At 52.4% G+C, this 21395-nt stretch overlaps 2 protein-coding genes across 3 annotated transcripts in view; one reads left to right on the top strand and one right to left on the bottom strand.

Annotated features, from left to right (window-relative positions):
* MRPL54 (mitochondrial ribosomal protein L54) overlaps positions 1-4855 on the bottom strand; it is an 11776-nt gene extending 6921 nt beyond the window's left edge. Inside the window, exon 1 of the mRNA XM_075611308.1 lies at positions 4692-4855. Within this exon, the coding sequence (XP_075467423.1) occupies positions 4692-4812 (121 nt within the window). The 5' untranslated portion in view covers positions 4813-4855. The remainder of the gene's footprint in view (positions 1-4691) is intronic.
* Positions 4856-4938: 83 nt separating this feature from the next.
* APBA3 (amyloid beta precursor protein binding family A member 3) lies at positions 4939-21289 on the top strand. Of its 2 annotated transcripts, XM_075611277.1 has the most exons (11): positions 4943-5179; positions 8754-9670; positions 9886-9925; positions 10147-10292; positions 10391-10477; positions 10589-10750; positions 16310-16474; positions 17220-17432; positions 17600-17719; positions 19419-19559; positions 20519-21289. In XM_075611277.1, exons 2-11 carry the CDS (start codon positions 8789-8791, stop codon positions 20588-20590), a joined length of 2028 nt encoding a protein of 675 aa, XP_075467392.1. In that variant the 5' UTR covers positions 4943-5179; positions 8754-8788; the 3' UTR covers positions 20591-21289. The 2 variants fall into 2 exon arrangements, with proteins under 2 accessions (XP_075467393.1, XP_075467392.1); XM_075611278.1 differs by lacking the exon at positions 20519-21289 and having other exon boundaries at positions 4939-5179; positions 19330-19469.
* The last annotated feature ends 106 nt before the right edge of the window (positions 21290-21395 follow it).

The following is a 21395-nucleotide window of genomic DNA, read 5'->3' as shown; positions in this document are numbered from 1 at the left end:
ACCCATACTTATGAGAAGAAAATATATAAACTAAATAATGTGTCATATTAGATAATGTGGCATCCGTTGGTTCAGCTTCCTTGGTGTCACGTGCAGTCCCCTGCATTATAGGGCCTGGTGTAACGTGCTCTCGGCTGCATTATAGAGCCTGGGGTCACGTGCAGTACCCTGCATTATAGAGCCAGGGGTCACGTGCAGTCCCCTGCATTATAGAGCCTGGGGTCACGTGCAGTCCCCTGCATTATAGGGCCTGGTGTAACGTGCTCTCGGCTGCATTATAGAGCCTGGGGTCACGTGCAGTACCCTGCATTATAGAGCCAGGGGTCACGTGCAGTCCCCTGCATTATAGAGCCTGGGGTCACGTGCAGTCCCCTGCATTATAGAGCCTGGGGTCACGTGCAGTCCCCTGCATTATAGGGCCTGGGGTCACGTGCAGTCCCCTGCATTATAGGGCCTGGGGTCACCTGCAGTCCCCTGCATTATAGGGCCTGGTGTCACGTGCAGTCCCCTGCATTATAGGGCCTGGTGTAACGTGCTCTCGGCTGCATTATAGGGCCTGGGGTCACGTGCAGTCCCCTGCATTATAGAGCCTGGGGTTACGTGCAGTCCCCTGCATTATAGGGCCTGGGGTCACGTGCAGTCCCCTGCATTATAGGGCCTGGGGTCACGTGCAGTCCCCTGCATTATAGAGCCTGGTGTCACGTGCAGTCCCCTGCATTATAGGGCCTGGGGTCACGTGCAGTCCGCTGCATTATAGAGCCTGGTGTCACGTGCAGTCCCCTGCATTATAGGGCCTGGGGTCACGTGCAGTCCCCTGCATTATAGGGCCTGGCGTCACCTGCAGTCCCCTGCATTATAGAGCCTGGGGTCACGTGCAGTCCCCTGCATTATAGGGCCTGGGGTCACGTGCAGTCCCCTGCATTATAGGGCCTGAGGTCACGTGCAGTCCCCTGCCTTATAGGGCCGGAGGTCACGTGCAGTCCCCTGCCTTATAGAGCCTGGGGTCACGTGCAGTCCCCTGCATTATAGGGCCTGGGGTCACGTGCAGTCCCCTGAGTTATAGAGCCTGGTGTCACCTGCAGTCCCCTGCATTATAGGGCCTGGGGTCACGTGCAGTCCCCTGCATTATAAGGCCTGGTGCAACGTGCCGTCCCCTGCATTATAGGGCCTGGTGTCACGTGCAGTCCCCTGCATTATAGGGCCTGGGGTCACGTGCAGTCCCCTGCATTATAGGGCCTGGGGTCACGTGCAGTCCCCTGCATTATAGGGCCTGGGGTCACGTGCAATCCCCTGCATTATAGAGCCTGGGGCACGTGCAGTCCCCTGCATTATAGGGCCTGGTGTAACGTGCAGTCCCCTGCATTATAGAGCCTGGTGTAACGTGCCGTCCCCTGCATTATAGAGCCTGGGGTCACCTGCAGTCCCCTGCATTATAGGGCCTGGTGTCACGTGCAGTCCCCTGCATTATAGGGCCTGGTGTAACGTGCCGTCCCCTGCATTATAGGGCCTGGGGTCACGTGCAGTCCCCTGCATTATAGGGCCTGGGGTCACGTGCAGTCCCCTGCATTATAGAGCCTGGGGCACGTGCAGTCCCCTGCATTATAGGGCCTGGTGTCACGTGCAGTCCCCTGCATTATAGAGCCTGGGGCACGTGCAGTCCCCTGCATTATAGGGCCTGGTGTCACCTGCAGTCCCCTGCATTATAGGGCCTGGTGTAACGTGCCGTCCCCTGCCTTATAGGGCCTGGGGTCACGTGCAGTCCCCTGCATTATAGGGCCTGGGGTCACGTGCAGTCCCCTGCATTATAGGGCCTGGGGTCCTGTGCAGTCCCCTGCATTATAGGGCCTGGTGTCACCTGCAGTCCCCTGCATTATAGGGCCTGGCGTCACGTGCAGTCCCCTGCATTATAAGGCCTGGGGTCACGTGCAGTCCCCTGCATTATAGGGCCTGGGGTCACGTGCAGTCCCCTGCATTATAGGGCCTGGTGTCACCTGCAGTCCCCTGCATTATAGGGCCTGGGGTCACGTGCAGTCCCCTGCATTATAGGGCCTGGTGTCACCTGCAGTCCCCTGCATTATAGGGCCTGGGGTCACGTGCAGTCCCCTGCATTATAGGGCCTGGTGTCACCTGCAGTCCCCTGCATTATAGGGCCTGGGGTCACGTGCAGTCCCCTGCATTATAGGGCCTGGTGTCACCTGCAGTCCCCTGCATTATAGGGCCTGGGGTCACGTGCAGTCCCCTGCATTATAGGCAAAATTGCACCACCATCCGCTCATTTGGAAAAAGAGGGTGACCATATTTTGTTCAGAATAACCTGGTTTATTGGAACATGGTAGCGGAGGAAAAACGACCTACATGTTTGGCGCTGTGCGCTTGCTCGCGTCTTCACATTATCAGTGATGCCACGTCCGCACTGCTTTACTTCTCTGCTCTATACGGCAAACTCCAGAGAGGAGAAGAGGACAATGGTAGTATAATAATGCGAAAGTGGCACTGCCTTTGAAGTGGGTGAGGCTAGTTCCAATTGCCTGGGTCAATTATCCACCTGTGCCTCAGACACCAAAGATTAGACTGTAAACTCAGCGGGACAGAGGCTTGTGTGCAAGGATATCTGTGTACAATAAATTGTTGTTATTGCCCTATTAGAGAGTAACAGAGACATAGGAACGCCCATTCACTGAAACAAGATTGGCATAATGCTAATATGGTGCCTATATTTAAAAAGAGAGCTAGATCACAACCAGGGAATTACAGACCTGTAAGCCTGACATCAATAGTGGGGAAGCTACTTGAAGGTTTAGTACGGGATAATATTCAGGAATACCTCATACCTTATTAATAGTCAGAATGAATTTATGAAGGATAGGTCATGCCAAACTAACCTTAGTTTCTTGGAGAAAGTAAGTAGGAATTTAGGCCAAGGCAATGCAGTTGATGAGATCTACTTAGATTTTGCAAAGGCTTTTGATACGGTTCCACACAAGAGGTTAGTGTACAAAATCAAGGAAATATTTACACCTGGATTGAAAACTGGTTGACTGATAGACAACAAATAGTTGTCGTAAAAGGAACCTTTATAGATTGGGCAAAAGTTGTGAGTGGAATACCTCTAGGATCGGTACTGGGACCCCGGCTTTTAAACTTATTTATTTATGACCTTGAGGTTGGCATAGAGAGCAAAGTCTCCATCTTTGCTGATGACACTTAATTGTGTAAGCTAGTAGAATTTCAGCAGGATGCAATTTGTCTCCAGAAAGGCTTGGATAGACTTTAAACTTAGGAAGGTAAATGGCAGATGAGGTTTAAGACAGATACATGTAAGGTTATGCATTTGGGAAACAAGAATAAACAGGTTACTTAAAAATTAACTGGGGAAAAATTAGGTGAATCCTTGATGGAGAAGGATTTAGGAGTGCTTGCAGACAGCAGGCTTAGCAATAGTGCCCAATGTCAGGCAGTAGCTGCAAAGGCAAATAAGATCTTATCTTGCCTTAAATGGGGAATGGATGGAAGGGAAGTAAACATAATTATGCCCCTCTATAAAGCATTAGTTGGACCGCATCTTGAATATGGAGTACAATTTTGGGCACCACTCCATTAAAAAAAAAGACATTATGAAACTAGAGCCACCAAATTAATAAAGGGGATGGACACGCTGATTTATGAGGAGAGGCTAGCTAAATTAGATTTGTTTACATTAGAAAAGAGGCGTCTAAGAGGGAATCTGATAACTATATACAAATATAGTTGGGTTCAATACAAGGAGCTTTCAGAAGAACTATTCATCTCAAGGGCAGTACAAAGGACAAAGGGTCATACCTTAAGGTTGGAGGAAAGGAGATTTCACCAGCAACAAAGGAAAGGGTTCTTTACAGTAAGGGCAGTTAAAACGTGGAATTTATAACCCATGGAGACTATGATGGCAGATACAATAGATATCTAAAAAAAAAAAAAGGCTGGACATCTTTTTTTTTTAGAAAGGAACGGTATACAGGGATATACCAAATAAATAAACATGGGAAGGAAGTTGATCCACAAAGATATCTGATTGCTATTATCGGAGTCAGGAAGGAATTGAATTTTCCCCGTATGAGATATCATTGGATAATGGGTCTGTCACTTGGGCTGTTTTGTTTGCCTTCCTGTGGATCAAAATACTGTAAACACAAATATAGGAGAAGTAACTGTCGTCTAAACTTAAAATAGGTGGGACTTGATGGACATGTCTTTTTTCCAACTTATCTACTATGTAACAGCCTGTGGGTTCATTAAAAGACGAAAGAGAAGAAGAGATAAATGTGTGGTGACAGAGGAGGCTGAGTGACAGGCTTTACCCAGTGCTTAGTTACAGATACTGGGGGTGGCATTGACTGAGGGAGATAATGTGAAGATAATACTTGTCAGGGTGGTAGTCATGGTTGGGGGTATATTTATTGGCTGTTAATGGGAGAGGGTATTTCTTAGTGATAATAATGATAGAGGGCAATATGTAGTTTCGGGTATTTCTAGAGGGTGAGTAATAATTAGGTATTTCTTAGGGCTGGTAAAGGGAAGGGGTATTTCTCAGGACTAGGGTTAGTACTCTGGCAGGTAATGGTGGTATTCCTCAGTACACGGGAGAGGTAATGGGGTATTTAAGGGGGCAGTTAGTACAAATGTGTCATTCCCAAGGTCACCCGTTCTCCTCTCACCCAGTTTCTTGGCGTATCCCCGGGCCCAGCACAGGGCTCCCCCAGGGCGGGGGCAGCTCAGCGCAGCTCTCAGGGCCCCGGTGGCAGCTCTTCCAGCCATGCCCGGAGGTGTTACCCACATGTGCAGGGCAAACCCGGGCTTCCGGGACACGCCGCACTGCACGCCGGGACATGTAGTTTCCCGGTTCGTGTAGTGACCCCGCCCACAGTGAGCTGTCACTGTCCTTAACCCCCTCACTGCTGGAAGAGACCCCTGCACCTCGGTCTCATTGAGTGTGATTTGTCAGTTCATTGTTGCCCCCCCCCCTCTCTTTCTCTCTCTTGTTGCCCCCTCTCTCTCCCGTCTTTTTGTCCCCCTTTCCTGTCCCCTTCATTGACCCTTCCCTGTTGCCCCTCAACCAATCTCTTCTCCCTTGGACTACATCTCCCGGAATCCCCCGCGCGGTCCCAGCGCAGCAACATGGCGGAGCACAGGGCACCCTCAGCCTGTGAGTAACCGGGCTACATGCGCGTGCCTTGCCACCTCTCGGTCCATGCGCGGGTGGCGGGGTGTGTGAGAGGTGACAGGGGTGTGTGTGTGGTGACAGGGGTGTGTGTGTGTGGTGACAGGGGTGTGTGTGTGGTGACAGGGGGGTGTGTGTGTGGTGACAGGGGGGGGGGGGTGTGGTGACAGGGGGGGGGGTGTGGTGACAGGGGGGGGGGGGTGTGGTGACAGGGGGGGGGGTGTGGTGACAGGGGGGGTGTGGTGACAGGGGGGGTGACAGGGGGGGGGTGTGGTGACAGGGGGGGTGTGGTGACAGGGGGGGTGACAGGGGGGGGGTGTGGTGACAGGGGGGGTGTGGTGACAGGGGGGGGGGTGACAGAGGGGGGTGACAGGGGGGGTGTGTGTGGTGACGGGGGGGTGTGAGAGGTGACGGGGGGGTGTGAGAGGTGACGGGGGGGGTGTGAGAGGTGACGGGGGGGGTGTGAGAGGTGACGGGGGGGTGTGAGAGGTGACGGGGGGGGTGTGAGAGGTGACGGGGGGGTGTGAGAGGTGACGGGGGGGTGTGAGAGGTGACGGGGGGGGGGTGAGAGGTGACGGGGGGGGTGTGAGAGGTGACGGGGGGGGTGTGTGAGAGGTGACGGGGGGGGGGTGTGAGAGGTGACGGGGGGTGTGTGAGAGGTGGGGGGGGTGTGTGAGAGGTGGGGGGGGGGGGGTGTGAGAGGTGGGGGGGGGGGTGTGTGAGAGGTGGGGGGGGGTGTGAGAGGTGGGGGGGGGGTGTGTGAGAGGTGGGGGGGGTGTGTGAGAGGTGGGGGGGGTGTGAGAGGTGGGGGGGGGTGTGAGAGGTGGGGGGGGTGTGAGAGGTGGGGGGGGGGGGTGTGAGAGGTGGGGGGGGGGTGAGAGGTGGGGGGGGGGGTGAGAGGTGGGGGGGGGGGGTGTGAGAGGTGGGGGGGGGGGTGTGAGAGGTGGGGGGGGGTGTGAGGTGACGGGGGTGTGTGTGAGAGGTGACGGGAGTGTGTGTGAGAGGTGACGGGGGGGTGTGAGAGGTGACGGGGGGGTGTGAGAGGTGACGGGGGGGGTGAGAGGTGACGGGGGGTGTGAGAGGTGTGACGGGGGTGTGAGAGAGGTGACGGGGGGGGGTGTGAGAGGTGACGGGGGGGTGTGAGAGGTGACGGGGGGGTGTGAGAGGTGACATGGGGGGGTGTGAGAGGTGACGGGGGGGTGAGAGGTGACGGGGGGGGTGAGAGGTGACGGGGGGGGGGTGAGAGGTGACGGGGGGGGGGTGAGAGGTGACGGGGGGGGGTGAGAGGTGACGGGGGGGGGGTGAGAGGTGACGGGGGGGGTGAGAGGTGTCGGGGTGTGTGAGAGGTGTCGGGGTGTGAGAGGTGACGGGGGGGTGTGAGAGGTGACGGGGGGGTGTGAGAGGTGACGGGGGGGGTGTGACGGGGGTGTGTGAGAGGTGACGGTGGTGTGTGAGAGGTGACAGGGGGGGTTTGTGACGGGGGTGTGTGAGAGGTGACAGGGGGGGTGTGTGAGAGGTGACAGTAGGGGGGTGTGTGAGAGGTGACAGTAGGGGGGTGTGTGAGAGGTGACAGTAGGGGGGTGTGTGAGAGGTGACAGTAGGGGTGTGTGTGAGAGGTGACAGGAGGGGGGGGGTGAGAGGTGACAGGAGGGGGGGGGTGAGAGGTGACAGGAGGGGGGGGGTGAGAGGTGACAGGAGGGGGGGGGTGAGAGGTGACAGGAGGGGGGTGTGTGAGAGGTGACAGGAGGGGGGGTGTGAGAGGTGACAGGAGGGGGGGTGTGAGAGGTGACAGGAGGGGGGGGTGTGAGAGGTGACAGGAGGGGGGGGTGTGAGGTGACAGGAGTGGTGTGTGTGAGAGGTGACAGGAGGGGTGTGTGTGAGAGGTGACAGGAGGGGTGTGTGTGAGAGGTGACAGGAGGGGGGGTGTGAGAGGTGACAGGAGGGGGGGTGTGAGAGGTGACAGGAGGGGGGGGTGAGAGGTGACAGGAGGGGGGGGGTGAGAGGTGACAGGAGGGGGTGTGTGAGAGGTGACAGGAGGGGGGGTGTGAGAGGTGACAGGAGGGGGGGTGTGAGAGGTGACAGGAGGGGTGTGTGTGAGAGGTGACAGGAGGGGGGGTGTGAGAGGTGACAGGAAGAGGGTGTGTGAGAGGTGACAGGAGGGGGGGTGTGAGAGGTGACAGGAGGGGGGTGTGTGAGAGGTGACAGGAGGGGGAGTGTGAGAGGTGACGGGGGTGCGTGTGTGAGGTGACGGGGGTGCGTGTGTGAGGTGACGGGGGTGCGTGTGTGAGAGGTGACGGGGGTGCGTGTGTGAGAGGTGACGGGGGTGCGTGTGTGAGAGGTGACGGGGGTGCGTGTGTGAGAGGTGACGGGGGTGCGTGTGAGAGGTGACGGGGGTGCGTGTGTGAGAGGTGACGGGGGTGCGTGTGTGAGAGGTGACGGGGGTGCGTGTGAGAGGTGACGGGGGTGCGTGTGTGAGAGGTGACGGGGGTGCCTGTGTGAGAGGTGACGGGGGTGCGTGTGTGAGAGGTGACGGGGGTGCGTGTGTGAGAGGTGACGAAGGTGCGTGTGTGAGAGGTGACGGGGGTGCGTGTGTGAGAGGTGACGGGGGTGCGTGTGTGAGAGGTGACGGGGGTGCGTGTGTGAGAGGTGACGGGGGTGCGTGTGTGAGAGGTGACGGGGGTGCGTGTGTGAGAGGTGACGGGGGTGCGTGTGTGAGAGGTGACGGGGGTGCGTGTGTGAGAGGTGACGGGGGTGCGTGTGTGAGAGGTGACGGGGGGCCTGTGAGAGGTGACGGGGGGCCTGTGAGAGGTGACGGGGGGGCCTGTGAGAGGTGACGGGGGGGCCTGTGAGAGGTGACGGGGGGGCCTGTGAGAGGTGACGGGGGGCCTGTGAGAGGTGACGGGCCTGTGAGAGTTGACGGGGGGGCCTGTGAGAGGTGACGGGGGGGCCAGTGAGAGGTGAGAGGTGACGGGGGGGGCCTGTGAGAGGTGACGGGGGGGCCAGTGAGAGGTGACGGGGGGGCCAGTGAGAGGTGACGGGGGGGGGCCAGTGAGAGGTGACGGGGGGCCAGTGAGAGGTGACGGGGGGGCCTGTGAGAGGTGACGGGGAGGGCCTGTGAGAGGTGACGGGGAGGGCCTGTGAGAGGTGACGGGGGGGCCTGTGAGAGGTGACGGGTGGGCCTGTGAGAGGTGACGGGTGGGCCTGTGAGAGGTGACGGGGGGGCCTGTGAGAGGTGACGGGGGGGCCTGTGAGAGGTGACGGGGGGGCCTGTGAGAGGTGACGGGGGGCCTGTGAGAGGTGACGGGGGGGCCTGTGAGAGGTGACGGGGGGGCCAGTGAGAGGTGACGGGGGGCCTGTGAGAGGTGACGGGGGGCCTGTGAGAGGTGACGGGGGGGCCTGTGAGAGGTGACGGGGGGGCCTGTGAGGTGACGGGGGGCCTGTGAGAGGTGACGGGGGGCCTGTGAGAGGTGACAGGAGGAGGAGAGGTTGATAGGAGGAGGGTGTATTAGGAATGACAGTAGTGTCTCTCACACTCACCCCACTCTCCTCTCCACCTCAGGGTAACAAGTTGCCCCCACTTGGGGTATCAGAGCAATGGAGAACGGAATGGACTTTCAGACACAACTGATCCCCCCCTCCTCCTCCACATCCTGCCCCCTAGGGGCCCTCCCTTACCCCCCAGAGATGGACCTGGAGACCACAGAGCCGGGCAGTCCCCCTGGCTCTTGCCTTACAGAGACCCGAGAGGGTAGTGCTGGGGCTTGCCAGCACTCTCCCCCCTCCCCCGAGTGTCCCAAGGTGCCCGACACAGCGGGTAGGGCGCCCCCTCGAGTGGACAGCTGCCCCGAAATGGACACCAGACCCCCAGATGCCTCCGAAATGATGGGCATGGAGATGGATGCCCTGTTGGACATTATAGTGCCCGTAGGCACCTTCCACATGCAGGAGCTGCTGAGCCAGCTACCCACTCTGGACCACCAGCCCGGGCAGGGGGAGCTGTGCCAATCCAGTGCCAGTCCCTGCCAAGAAACATCCATAATAGGCGAGGGACCCCAGGAGGGGCAGACTGAGTGCCATCCATGCCCATTGCATATAGCCACAGGGAAAGGGTTGGCACGGACGCTCCGACGGGTATCAGAGCCGGGCACTGTGCCATCAAACAGCCACGGACTCTTCCTGCTGGATGCGGGCACAGAGAATCTACTGAGCCTCTTGCAGTATGAAGGGGTAGCGCTGGTAGAGGGGGGCACGGGCACACCCCTGGCGAGACTGGAGGCGGTACCCAGGAACGAGCCGCCAGGCTTCTGCCCCCCGCAGGATGCAGATGGGGGGAGTCCGGGATTTGGGATTGGAGAGACTCCCTCCTCCCCCTCCTCTGAGATGAGCAGGGAGGATTCGTCCTGCAGCCTGGCAGAGGTGTCCGAGGCAGCATGGGGAGAGACTCAGCAGTGCCCCACTCAGGACAGCGATGAGGAGGTAAGAGACAGGAGCCCCTCCTCATATCTCAGTTCTGTGCTCTCTGCTCTGGGCTGTCTGCTACCCTTCTCCCAATGGTTCACTTTCTCCCTGTATTGTATCTATACCTATGTGTATTAGAGTGTAAGCTCAGCAGGGCAGGATTACCTTCTCTCTATATCGTATCTGTTACTCTGTATATTAGATTGTAAGCTCTTCCTATTGTTCTTCTGCAGACCCTGGAGGCCTCGCCCCGTTACCCCATGTTGCCAGATGGTAAGTCGCCCTAAAAGGGATAAAGGAAGCTTAGTAGAGCTATATACACACACTTTTATTGTTTATTATTCAATAAATCTAAATTCAGGCCCCAGTATATTTTTGGGGTGAGTAGAAAACACTTGATGATGCTTTATATTGTAAGGTGACCCTAATTTGCCATGGTTATGCCCTCTCCTTCATCAGAGGAACCCTGACTCTCTCCGTCTTGTCTCCCTCAGTGCCCGGCCCATGTGAACCTGAAGATTTGCTAGACGGGGTAATGTTTGGGGCCAAGTACCTAGGGTCGACACAGCTGCAGTCAGACAAGAACCCGTCCCCCAGCACACGCATGACACAGGCACAGGAGGCAATGGATAGGGTCAAGGTGAGAGAGTGGAGTGGGGGGAGGATAGGAGGCCGGGAGCAGGGGACCTCTTGGCAATGCTGAAACCCCGTGTGACTCTCTCCTTTATAACCTCTCAGGCACCAGATGGGGAGTCGCAGCCAATGACAGAGGTGGATGTGATGGTGTCCACACGAAGGGTTAAGGTGCTGACTGCAGACACACAGGTCAGACCCCGAAAGGGTGTGTGCGCGCTATGTCCTGTGTTTGTTTTCAGTGTTGTGCGTGCACCTGTTAGTTGCACACGTGTAACTCTCTCCCCTGGTGCCGTGTTGTAGGAGGCCCTGATGGATCACCCACTGCAGACCATCTCCTATATAGCTGACATCGGCAGCGTTGTGGTTCTGATGGCACGCAGGAAGTCCCCACGCAGCCAGGACCGTCCCCCCACGCAGAGGAAGCAGTACAGGATGCTGTGCCATGTCTTCCACTCTGCCGATGTGCGTAACCCCTGGGGCATGCTGGGTAACTTGTCCCTGAGGAGACGAGGGAAGAAATATAGGGCAAGAGAGTTAGGCCGCGCTTATAGTGATGGCGATGCGATATTGCGTCAAAACAAATGTATTGACGCTGTCGTGCGCTTATAGTAGGAGCGACAGGACGGCGCGACGGCTTGGTCTCGATCGCTGGAGGTCACTTCAATTTGATTTTTCCAGCGTCCGCAGCATGACGTCAGCGTCGCTGGCACTATAAGCGCGGCATAACGCATGGGAGAGGTCCAGGCAATGTCTGATTCCACCTCTCCCTCTTCTCTCCATTTATATCTCCACTCTCTGTCTATGTATCCCCCTGTCATGTACACGCTTGCCCACGTGCTCGTGTGTGAAAGGGGTCGACAACAGCTGGCCATCCATCGCAGGGCACTTCAAATGAGTACTCACAACCCCAAAACCGTCACACTGAATCCTAATTACGTTGCCACCACCAGGTTTATTTTAAGGGCTTACACCTCTGAAGTACCTGTTCCCGCAGAAGGACATACAAATGACCAAAACCCTAATTTAGCAACATGTCTTAAAAGTAATAGGTTCAATTAGAGCGTGAAGACAAAATTCGTTACAGTGCTTGTACAGGAAAAGTGATTACAAAGCTACAGAAACCAAAAATACGGTTAGATAGTAAAATGAAGGGGAATTAAACAGAAGCATATAATTTACCATATGAAGAAGTTGTGAGCAGGCATCTCAAATGATTTGAAATAGGTTCCATTGGGATGTCCGAGGTTGAAGGTACTGTATGAGATCCACACACCGTGTACCCCCAGTTAGATCTCACTTTGTGTCCCTCTGTCATGGTAGCTAGTAACGGTATAATATACACGAAAATATCTGGGTTGAATTGAACACGACTTGGATATAATAAATATAGTTTATTCCTTAAAGAAGGTGAACACACAAGAGGATACAAATAACAGGCAAGAAATAACACTTAGGGGTTGGGATGATGAAGCAATCAGGAACAGGATTAGCAATTCATACAGCAATCAGGCATCAAGTAGTTGGTAAAATCGAAGCCATCACGAAAAGACATGAAGACACTAAGTATAGAGCTTACATTTGTTTATATGGAGTTCCACTCCTATACTCTGGCATTGAGTGCAAGTCATTGGAGGACAATTATCTGCACCCAATCCCTCCTTGCCACCTCACCTGAGGGGCACAGTCATACCTGCCCACTGGGTGGATATTATTCTAATCGGGCTTATTTCCCTAGCCCCCCCCTCCCACAAGACTGGCGTCTTAAAGTCTGCTTGGGCCAGAAAACCCTTTGTCCCAAGGTGTGAAACATAACACTTGTCATCAAGTACTCATGTCCTGCTTTCCTTTGTGCTAGCATGCACAAGCAGGGTGGGGGAGCCTTTGATCAGGGGTTTATTGTAGACCACTTGTCTCCCCCCCTGAGCATTAACATACCATATGGGCTCTGCGTTTTTATACCAGACCCAAAATACAATTCATTCTTTATAATCTTCACATATTAAAATAATCCGTTCTGTGGGTCTGAGCGGGCTGAAATTTGCCAGGTCCTCATGCCGGAAGACCTTTGCAATAGTGGCCAAGTTTCAGCCTTCCACGACCCCCAGAACCGGAGATACCAAAACCAAGTTAAAATCCCCTATTAACTTTAATGCAGGATTCTCCGCCATAGCTAAAGGAAATCTCTGCTTTTCACTCTCCCATTGAAATCAACGGGCTCCGCCGCTATAGGTAGATATCTCGATGATATGCGATAGTCAGATATACTTATCCTGATCACTGCTGCAGATCCCCTATAGGTTACCTGAGGTCAAGCCAGCAACAGCAATGGTACAGATTTACCCATACCTTTGCCCACAGTTACACAGAGAGCACTCAGCTGAGCTCTGATCACACTTATTCCTTGCTGGTTGAATTGTGGTGTATCTATATAATATAAATGTGACACCATAATTACCCACTGGCAACTGTAAATCCAATCACTCTACTCTCTTTACCTTGGTTTATTAGGTTACTTGAGCCACGTGTGCTGAAGCAGGGATTTTATTTATTTTATTTTATAAAATATTTTACCAGGAAGTAATACATTGAGAGTTACCTCTCGTTTTCAAGTATGTCCTGGGCACAGAGTTAGGACAAATAATACATGGTTACAAATACAGTTACATAAATGAACAGGGTATACATTATATACAAGACATTGCATGCACAGTTAAAGAAAATATATATTATGGGCGAATGAAACAGTTACAGACCAGATTAAAATGTGAGACAGCCTTAGATTTGAAAGAACTTAAACTGGTGGTGGATGTGAGAGTCTCTGGTAGGTTGTTCCAGTTTTGGGGTGCACGGTAAGAGAAGGAGGAACGTCCGGATACTTTGTTGAGCCTTGGGACCATGAACAGTCTTTTGGAGTCTGATCTCAGGTGATAAGTGCTGCAAGTGGTAGGGGTGAGGAGCTTGTTCAGATAGCTGGGTAGCTTGCCCATAAAGAATTTAAAGGCAAGACAGGAAAGGTGAACTTTGCGCCTAGACTCTAGTGATGACCAAAATAGTTCTTTGAGCATTTCGCAGTGATGTGTGTTGTAGTTGCATTGGAGAACATAACGACAAATTGAATTGTAGAGGGTGTCAAGTTTGCTAAGGTGGGTTTGAGGTGCTGTGCCATATACTGTCTCGATAGTCAATAATTGGCATTAGCATCTGCTGTGCGATACGCTTTCTGACCAGGAGACTTAGGGAGGATTTGTTCCTGTAAAGTACCCCTAGTTTGGCATAGGTCTTGGTTGTCAGGGTATCAATGTGCATTCCGAATGTTAAGTGGGATTCAAACCATAAGCCCAGGTATTTAAAACTAGTGACAGGTGTTAGGGTGGTGTTAGCGTTGGTTCTAATTTGGAGCTCAGTCGCTGGAAGCTTTAAAAATTTAGTCTTGGTCCCAAATACCATTGTTACAGTCTTGTCCGTATTTAAAAACAGTTTGTTTTGGGAAATTCAGTTTTCGAGTCTCAAAAAGTCAGACTGAAGTATGTGTTGAAGGTCAGAGAGGCTATGGCTGTGTGCATATAGGATTGTGTCATCTGCATACACGTGTATTGAGGCTTCCTTACAAGCTGTGGGAAGATCATTAATGAACATTGAGAAGAGTAGGGGCCCCAGAACAGAGCCTTGCGGGACACCACAGGTGATATCCAGGGGGTTGGAGTTAGAGCCTGAGATGGACACATGTTGGGATCTTCCTGATAGGTAGGACTGAAACCAGTTTAAAGCATGCTTCCCTATTCCATAGCTCTGGAGTTTGTTAAGCAGGATAGCATGATCAACTGTATCAAAAGCCTTTGCAAAATCTAGGAATACTGCACCAGTGAGTTGTCCCCGTTCCATTCCACACTGGATTTCATTGCAAACTTTTAGCAGGGTAGTTACGGTGGAGTGTTTGGGACTAAACCCAGATTGGAATTGGCTGGGAAATTTGTCTTGGTATAGTAATCGCTTAATTGGGAGTGGACACATTTTTCCATGACTTTGGATAGAATTGGGAGAAGTGAGATTGGTCTGTAGTTTGAGACAGTGTTTTTGTCCCCACTTTTGAAGATTGGGACAACTCTGGCAGTTTTCCAGGGCTTAGAGATATGGCCTGCAGATAGGATAGAGTTGACTATGGAAGCAATTGGTTTGGCAATGGCTGGGGCACCAAGTCGTAGGAACCTAGATTGTAGTAAGTCGGGTCCGCATTGGCTGCTTAGTTTTAGTTTGAGGAGCGCTTGTGTAATCTCCTCTTCAGATACTGGGCCAAATTGAAAATTGTGGGCAGTGTTGGGAGGGGGTGGGGCTATGTGGACACTCCCAGGATGAGATTCAGGTTTGTGGTTTGGGCTGCGTTTTGCTAATAAGTTAGTGGCACACGCCACAAAGTAATCATTAAATGCATTTGCAATGTCGGTGGGGTTTGTCAGAGTAATATCCCCCTTAGTGATATTACTTGGTTGTTGATGGTTAGGAGGCTGGAATATATTGTTGATAACCTTCCAGAAGTTAGCTGGGTTTGATGTATTTTGGTGGAGATTGTCAGAGTAACATTGTGCTTTTGTGTGCCTTGTTTGCCTTGTGCACATGTTCCGCAGGCATCTGTAGTGATTGAGTTCCTTGGTAGTGCCAGTTACTTTGTAGCTTTTCCACAAGGTATCCCTGAGCTGGTAGAGTGCAATAAGGTCAGATGTAACCCATGGAAGATGGGCCCCCCTTACCCTTATTTTGCGTAGTGGAGCATGGGTATCACAGAGTTTTAAGAACTCGGACTGGAAATAGTCGAGCGCAGAATCAGGGTCGGGAATTAAATCGATTCTGTGCCATGGGCAGTTGGTAAGGTCATCCAGAAACTGTTGTGGGTTAAAGTTTTTAAATGTTCTATTGAGGAGAACTTTAGGGCTTGAATGGGGCGTTTTAATTTTCCTTACACAGTACACTATTGCATGGTCACTGAAAATGTCAGGAAGGATGCCAGAGGATTGGATTCTGCTGGGGTTTGAGGAGAGAATCCAGTCTAGCAAGGAATGGTTGTGCGATTTCAGGTTTGTCCGTGTGGGTTGGGAAATGAGTTGTGATTGGTTAAGTGACTTGAGTTGTATCTGGATTTTATGGTTTTTAGGGTCAAGCCAGTTGAAGTTGAAATCCCCAAGAACTAGCAGCTCACTCTTCTCGTTCAGAGAGGAAATGGAGCCAAGAAACTGGGTGATATCAGCTAGGGATTGTAGAGGGGCTTTAGGGGGGCGGTAGATGCCAGCGAGCAAGATGGGCTTAGAAAAGGGGAGGCAGATTTTGCCAACTAGAATTTCAAAAGAGGGTGGGCTTGGGGGGCAATTTAACAGTGTAAATTGTAATCTGTCTGCAATATAAAATAACACCTTAAAACCTGACCTGTTGGTGGCCCTTGAGGACTGGAGTTGGCCACCCCTGTTCTATGGTCTGGTCTCAGTGAGGTTTTATGATTAGTCTTTGAAGATTGCAGAGCTTCTGATAGCATCTTCCCCACCAGCCCCGCTGTGTACCTGCGACACATCGCACTGCCCATCCTCTCGTTTTAATACATACTGTTGGATCTCTGGTTTCTGAACCAAAAAAAAATGCATTTCCACAATTACTTGATTACCTAGCCTGCAATTAAACCATGCCATCTTAATTGTTTATGACACCGTCCATCACTGCCATAGTGAAGCAGGATAAAAGTACAAAGGTGAACCTCTTGGGCCCAGATCCACAAAAGGGTGCTAAGCTTTAGCACGCCTTTGCTCCCATTCATATGTGGGCTAAAGCTTAGCACCCCTTTGTGGATCTGGGATTTGGTTGCCATACTTCACACAGCATTTCACTTTTATGTTGCTATACCATGACAGCCCCTCTCTCCCGCTCTGTATACGTCCTCTCTGTATCTCCCGCTCTGTATACGTCCTCTCTGTATCTTCCCGATCCTCTCTGTGTCTACCCCATCCACCCTCTCTCTGATGCCCTCCTTCCCTCCCCCAGGCTCAGATGATCGCGCAGGCCATTGGTCAGGCTTTTGGCCTAGCGTATCAGAACTTCCTGCGCTCTGAGGGGGCAGAGCATGCAGGAACGGAGCGTGCGCGGGGGCAGGACCAGCTGTACAACGCGGACCTCGCTCATTTCAGCAAGAGTGATAACTGCAGGGAGGTAAGGGCCGGGGGGGGGGGGGCACTCTTCCCCCCCCCTGTACTGTTATGTGTTAATCCAACTTCACCCCCCCCCATATGCACTGTTTTGCACAAAATCCCCCCCATGCACTATAATGCGCCAATCCCCCCCCTCCATGCACTGTATGCGCCAATCCCTCCCCCATGCACTGTTATGCGCCAATCCCTCCCCCTGCACTGTTATGCGCCAATCCCTCCCCCATGCACTGTTATGCGCCAATCCTTCCCCATGCACTTTTATGCGCCAATCCCTTCCCCCTGCACTGTTATGCGCCAATCCCTTCCCCCTGCACTGTTATGCGCCAAACCCTTCCCCCTGCACTGTTATGCGCCAATCCCTTCCCCCTGCACTGTTATGCGCCAATCCCTTCTCCCTGCACTGTTATACGCCAATCCCTTCTGCCTGCACTGTTATGCGCCAATCCCTTCCCCCTGCACTGTTATGCACCAATCCCTTCCCCCTGCACTGTTATGCGCCAATCCCTTCCCCCTGCACTATTATGCGCCAATTCCTTCCCCCTGCACTGTTATGCGCCAATCCCTTCCCCCTGCACTGTTATGCGCCAATCCCCACTCCATGCACTGTTATATGCCAATCCCTTCCCCATTCACTGTTATGTGCCAATCCCCCCCCTAAGCACTGTAATGAACAAATTCCCCCTACAGCACCCTTATGGGCAATCCTCGCACCCAGCGCTCTCTCTTACACTGTTTCCCCCCCCCAGGTGTGTATCCAGAAGCAGCGGGGGGAGGTGCTAGGTGTGGCTGTGGTGGAGTCAGGATGGGGGTCCCTGCTTCCCACCGTAGTCATTGCCAACTTGATGCATGGGGGGCCGGCGGAGCGCAGTGGCGAGCTGAGCATCGGGGATCATGTGACCTGTGTCAACGGCACCAGCCTGGTGGGGCTACCCCTCGCTACATCCCAGGGGCTGATCCGGGTGAGAGGTGGCGAAGGGAAAAAATGAGCGGTTTGGGCAGAGAAGAGAGCAAGGAGTGTGGGGTGGGGGGAGGGAAATAAAGCAAGTGGGTAGCGAAGTGGGCGAGACACGAAGTAGAGTGGGCACTCGATATTGTGATATATTAACCCCTCTGCCGTCTCCTCCAGGAACTCAAGGGTCAGTCTGAAGTGAGTCTGAGCATCGTGCGCTGTCCCCCTGTTACCACAGCGATCATCCAGCGTCCCAGCGTCACCCACCAGCTGGGGTTCTGTGTGGAGGACGGAGTGGTGAGTGCGGGAGGGGGCGAGCGCATTGTACACAATCTGTGTCTATATAAATATGCAAGAAAATCTGGACTCTGCATTACAACAACAACTTTGCAACTGTGAGAACTTGACTTTCTAAATGCTGTGATAGTTTGTACTCTTCCTATCTTACAATTTCTGGTTTAGTCTCTCCTCCTGCATCTCATTATGCCCTCCCTATTGCTTTTTCTGTTTAATGTCTCCTCACTCCTTTGTAAACATTTCTGTTCTCTCCAACTGCCCGACTCCCCTTCTGTCCACATTTTTTTCATCTCTCCTCCCCTCCGCCTGTGGCCATACACTGCACCATTATTTATACACCTCTTTCCCAACAACTTCCTTACCCCTCAATAAAAAGCACCCCCACAAATCCTCTATTCACACCCTCTCTCTACTCCTTCCTGCTGCTGGGGATCTCCCCTAATCCTGAACCCAGACATACACACCTGATCTCACCCACACCTCACTGCCACCTCTTCCCCTGCTAATGGTGTTTAATACTGACTAACCTTAAAACTCGCCCCACAAATCAAGCATCCCAATAGCCTGCGCTCATGGCTATTGTCCCACAGACACTCCTACCACCCATTGTGGCAAAGCACTGCCATCTACAGCACTTATTCCCTCACCTGCTGTCTCTGTAAGTCTCCCATCAAACCTCTTAGAATGTAAGCTCTTCGGGGCAGGGATTTCCTTTCCTAGTGTCTGATTTTGCTGCACTTATTGTTTTATTATAGTTCCCTGTACTGTATTCTTTGTGAAGCGCTGAGTACACTTTTGGCGCTATATAAAGACAATTGATGCAGGTGGTTGGAAGGGAGCAATGGTTGCAGGAACACCCCAAAAAATAAAATACAAAAAAGATGATTGTGCAGTATATTGTGATAATATGGACAATGAAGTATCTTGGCTCTATAGATTGCCTACTTACAACAAGTAGGTATAAAAACAGCGTTTGACAAGACCAGATGGTGTATAGCAGGCCGCAATGACAGGATCCCCACAAACTTGAGGTGAAGGAGATCTCACTCAGGTACGGATGCAAACAGCAAAACTTTGCCAGCCCCTGTGTGTCCCGGATCGGAAGCCGTCACCCTTGCGCCGGAAGTGACGTCAGACGCCATTCACTGCGATCCGACGAGGATCACCAGGAGCTACAACAGCCAGAGGATCTACAACAGACGCTCGTTATACCTCTAAAGTAAACGCTACGTGTACATTTTATATGTACTTATTCATCCGTACCTGAGTGAGATCTCCTTCACCTCAAGTTTGTGGGGATCCTGTCATTGCAGCCTGCTATACACCATCTGGTCTTGTCAAACGCTGTTTTTATACCTACTTGTTGTAAGTAGGCAATCTATAGAGCCAAGATACTTCATTGTCCATATTATCACAATATACTGCACAATCATCTTTTTTGTATTTTATTTTTTGGGGTGTTCCTGCAACCATTGCTCCCTTCCAACCACCTGCATCAATTCCATTTGAGGGGAATCTGTACATATTCCCCATAGGAAGGTTGAGAAATCGTTTTAGTTACACTTCTGTTCTATGTGAATTTATCACCCTATCACTGCACTTTTTTCTAGCGCCGGTCTAAATCATTTGGTTTCATCGCTATATAAAGACAGACAGATCAATGTGTACATGGTCCTAATCCCTCTGTGTCCGTGCCCAGATCTGCAGTCTGGTCCGGGGGGGCATCGCAGAGCGAGGGGGGATCCGCGTGGGACATCGGATCATCGAGATAAACGGGCAGAGTGTGGTGGCCACAGCTCACGAGAAGATAATACAGACCCTGCTGAATGCTACGGGGGAGGTATGTAGGAGAGAGAGGGGTGGGGGGAGAAAGAGAGTGGAGACGCCTTTATACAAGGTGAGTGCTTGTGTATAAAACAGAACACCCCTGAGACACCTGGGAAATTTGCTCACTTTGATATGTAAATGGTTAGCATTGGCTTATTTCTCAGGTGCGCTCCTTTCTGTGCACAGGTCTCTCTCTAAATAACTTGGGACTCTAATAAAATAGTTTTCCCTTTTTAAAAGAAGAGGGAGAAGAACAAGCAAGGGCGCTGACAGGTAAGAACAGCTGGTACTGCCGCCCTGGCCCGCTGCAGACATCAGTTCTCTGCAGGGGCCAAGAGAGAGATCCTTTTCTCCATGCAGAGTCTCAGGGGGAGAAAAGAAGAGACATGGGGGAGGGAGACAAGCGGGAAGAGGAGCGAGAGAGACAGACATGGGGGTTAGAGGAGACATGCTTGGGGGGGGGGGGGGGGGTTAGAGGAGAGAGACCTGCTGGGGTGGTTAGAGGAGAAAAACATGCTGGGAGGGGGGTTAGAGGAGACAGGCATGCTGGGAGGTGGGGGAGAAGAGGAGACAGACATGCTGGGAGGTGGGGGAGAAGAGGAGACAGACATGCTGGGAGGTGGGAGAGGAGACAGACATGCTTGGGGTCAAGGGCAGGAGAGACAGGAAAGAGATGGATAGGGGTAAAACGTATTTTGAGAAATGCATAAATGGAAAGAAGAAGAAAGACGAGATAAAGCAAAAAAAAAATAAGACATGAGGGAGACAGTCACAAGGTAAAAGAGACTTGGGGACGATACAAAGACAATGTGATTGGAACCCTTGCAGCTGTTACGGCATTCTTCACAATTTTCCTGGGCCCCAAGAATTCTGTTAGCGGCCATAGGAACAAATGTTATTAGAGAGAGTGTGTGTGTAACGTTGCTTCTGTTCAGCTCCTGCTCGCCTGCTACCAGTTACCTCTCTTTGCAGGTTCATATCAAGACCATGCCGGCCTCTACATACAGACTGCTGACCGGTCAGGAGACCCCGCTCTACCTGTGAGGAGACGCTCGTGTGTGTGTGTGTGTGTGTGTGTGTGTATAAATATATATATACACACACGCACGCATCTTTGTGTGTCCAGTACTGAAGTAGCCACTTTGTGCCTTTGCTATGTGAGCACCTTGGGGGGGCTTTTTATAGGAACGACGGGGTCTTGTTCCTCTCCTTTCTCCAATTCTTGTGGACTCAGGATTATGTCGAGTCTCAGCCAACTCCCTGTGCTCATTAACCCCTTCACGGCTGTGTGGAGAGCGTCCACCTTACCTAGCTGGCCTTAACCAATTGCTGGCCCTTCTGGCAGTGAAAGGGTCAAATATTCTACTACTACAATGGGAGATGAAACCCCATCAAGGAAAAGTGCAATAGGGAAAATTAACCCTTAGAGTGCTGAATGGACTAGCTATGCACAGCGGTATACACAACTGTGCAGTGTTGCTCCCAGCACTGAAGGTTAATTGGGGTGCATTATATTTTTTTTCTTTGTACCTGAGCATTATTGATGTAAAACGTTATTGGAGGGAGAAATGTGTCTTAATGTCAAATAAGGGGGCTAATGTAGCTGAGCGCTTTCATATTACGACATCTATTAACTCCTTCTCTGCCCCCCATACAGCACTGCATGGGCCTCACCTGCTACACACAGGGCAGTCACAGTGAGGGGGGGGAGGGTGTTGCTGTCTGGATTTTCAGAGTTTGGGGGGGGGGGGGGGGGTGGTGTTATTACTGAAATAACCCTCGAAATCAGATCAGGGAAACGCTCAGTTGCTTCCAAAGATTCCTCGTCTGACACTCTGGTGCTGTTTTT

The sequence above is a fragment of the Ascaphus truei genome, chromosome 8 (assembly GCF_040206685.1).
Source record: "Ascaphus truei isolate aAscTru1 chromosome 8, aAscTru1.hap1, whole genome shotgun sequence".
NCBI lineage: Eukaryota > Metazoa > Chordata > Amphibia > Anura > Ascaphidae > Ascaphus > Ascaphus truei.
The sequence above is the reverse complement of the archived record's forward strand: the minus strand, read 5'-3'. Positions and strand labels throughout refer to the sequence as shown.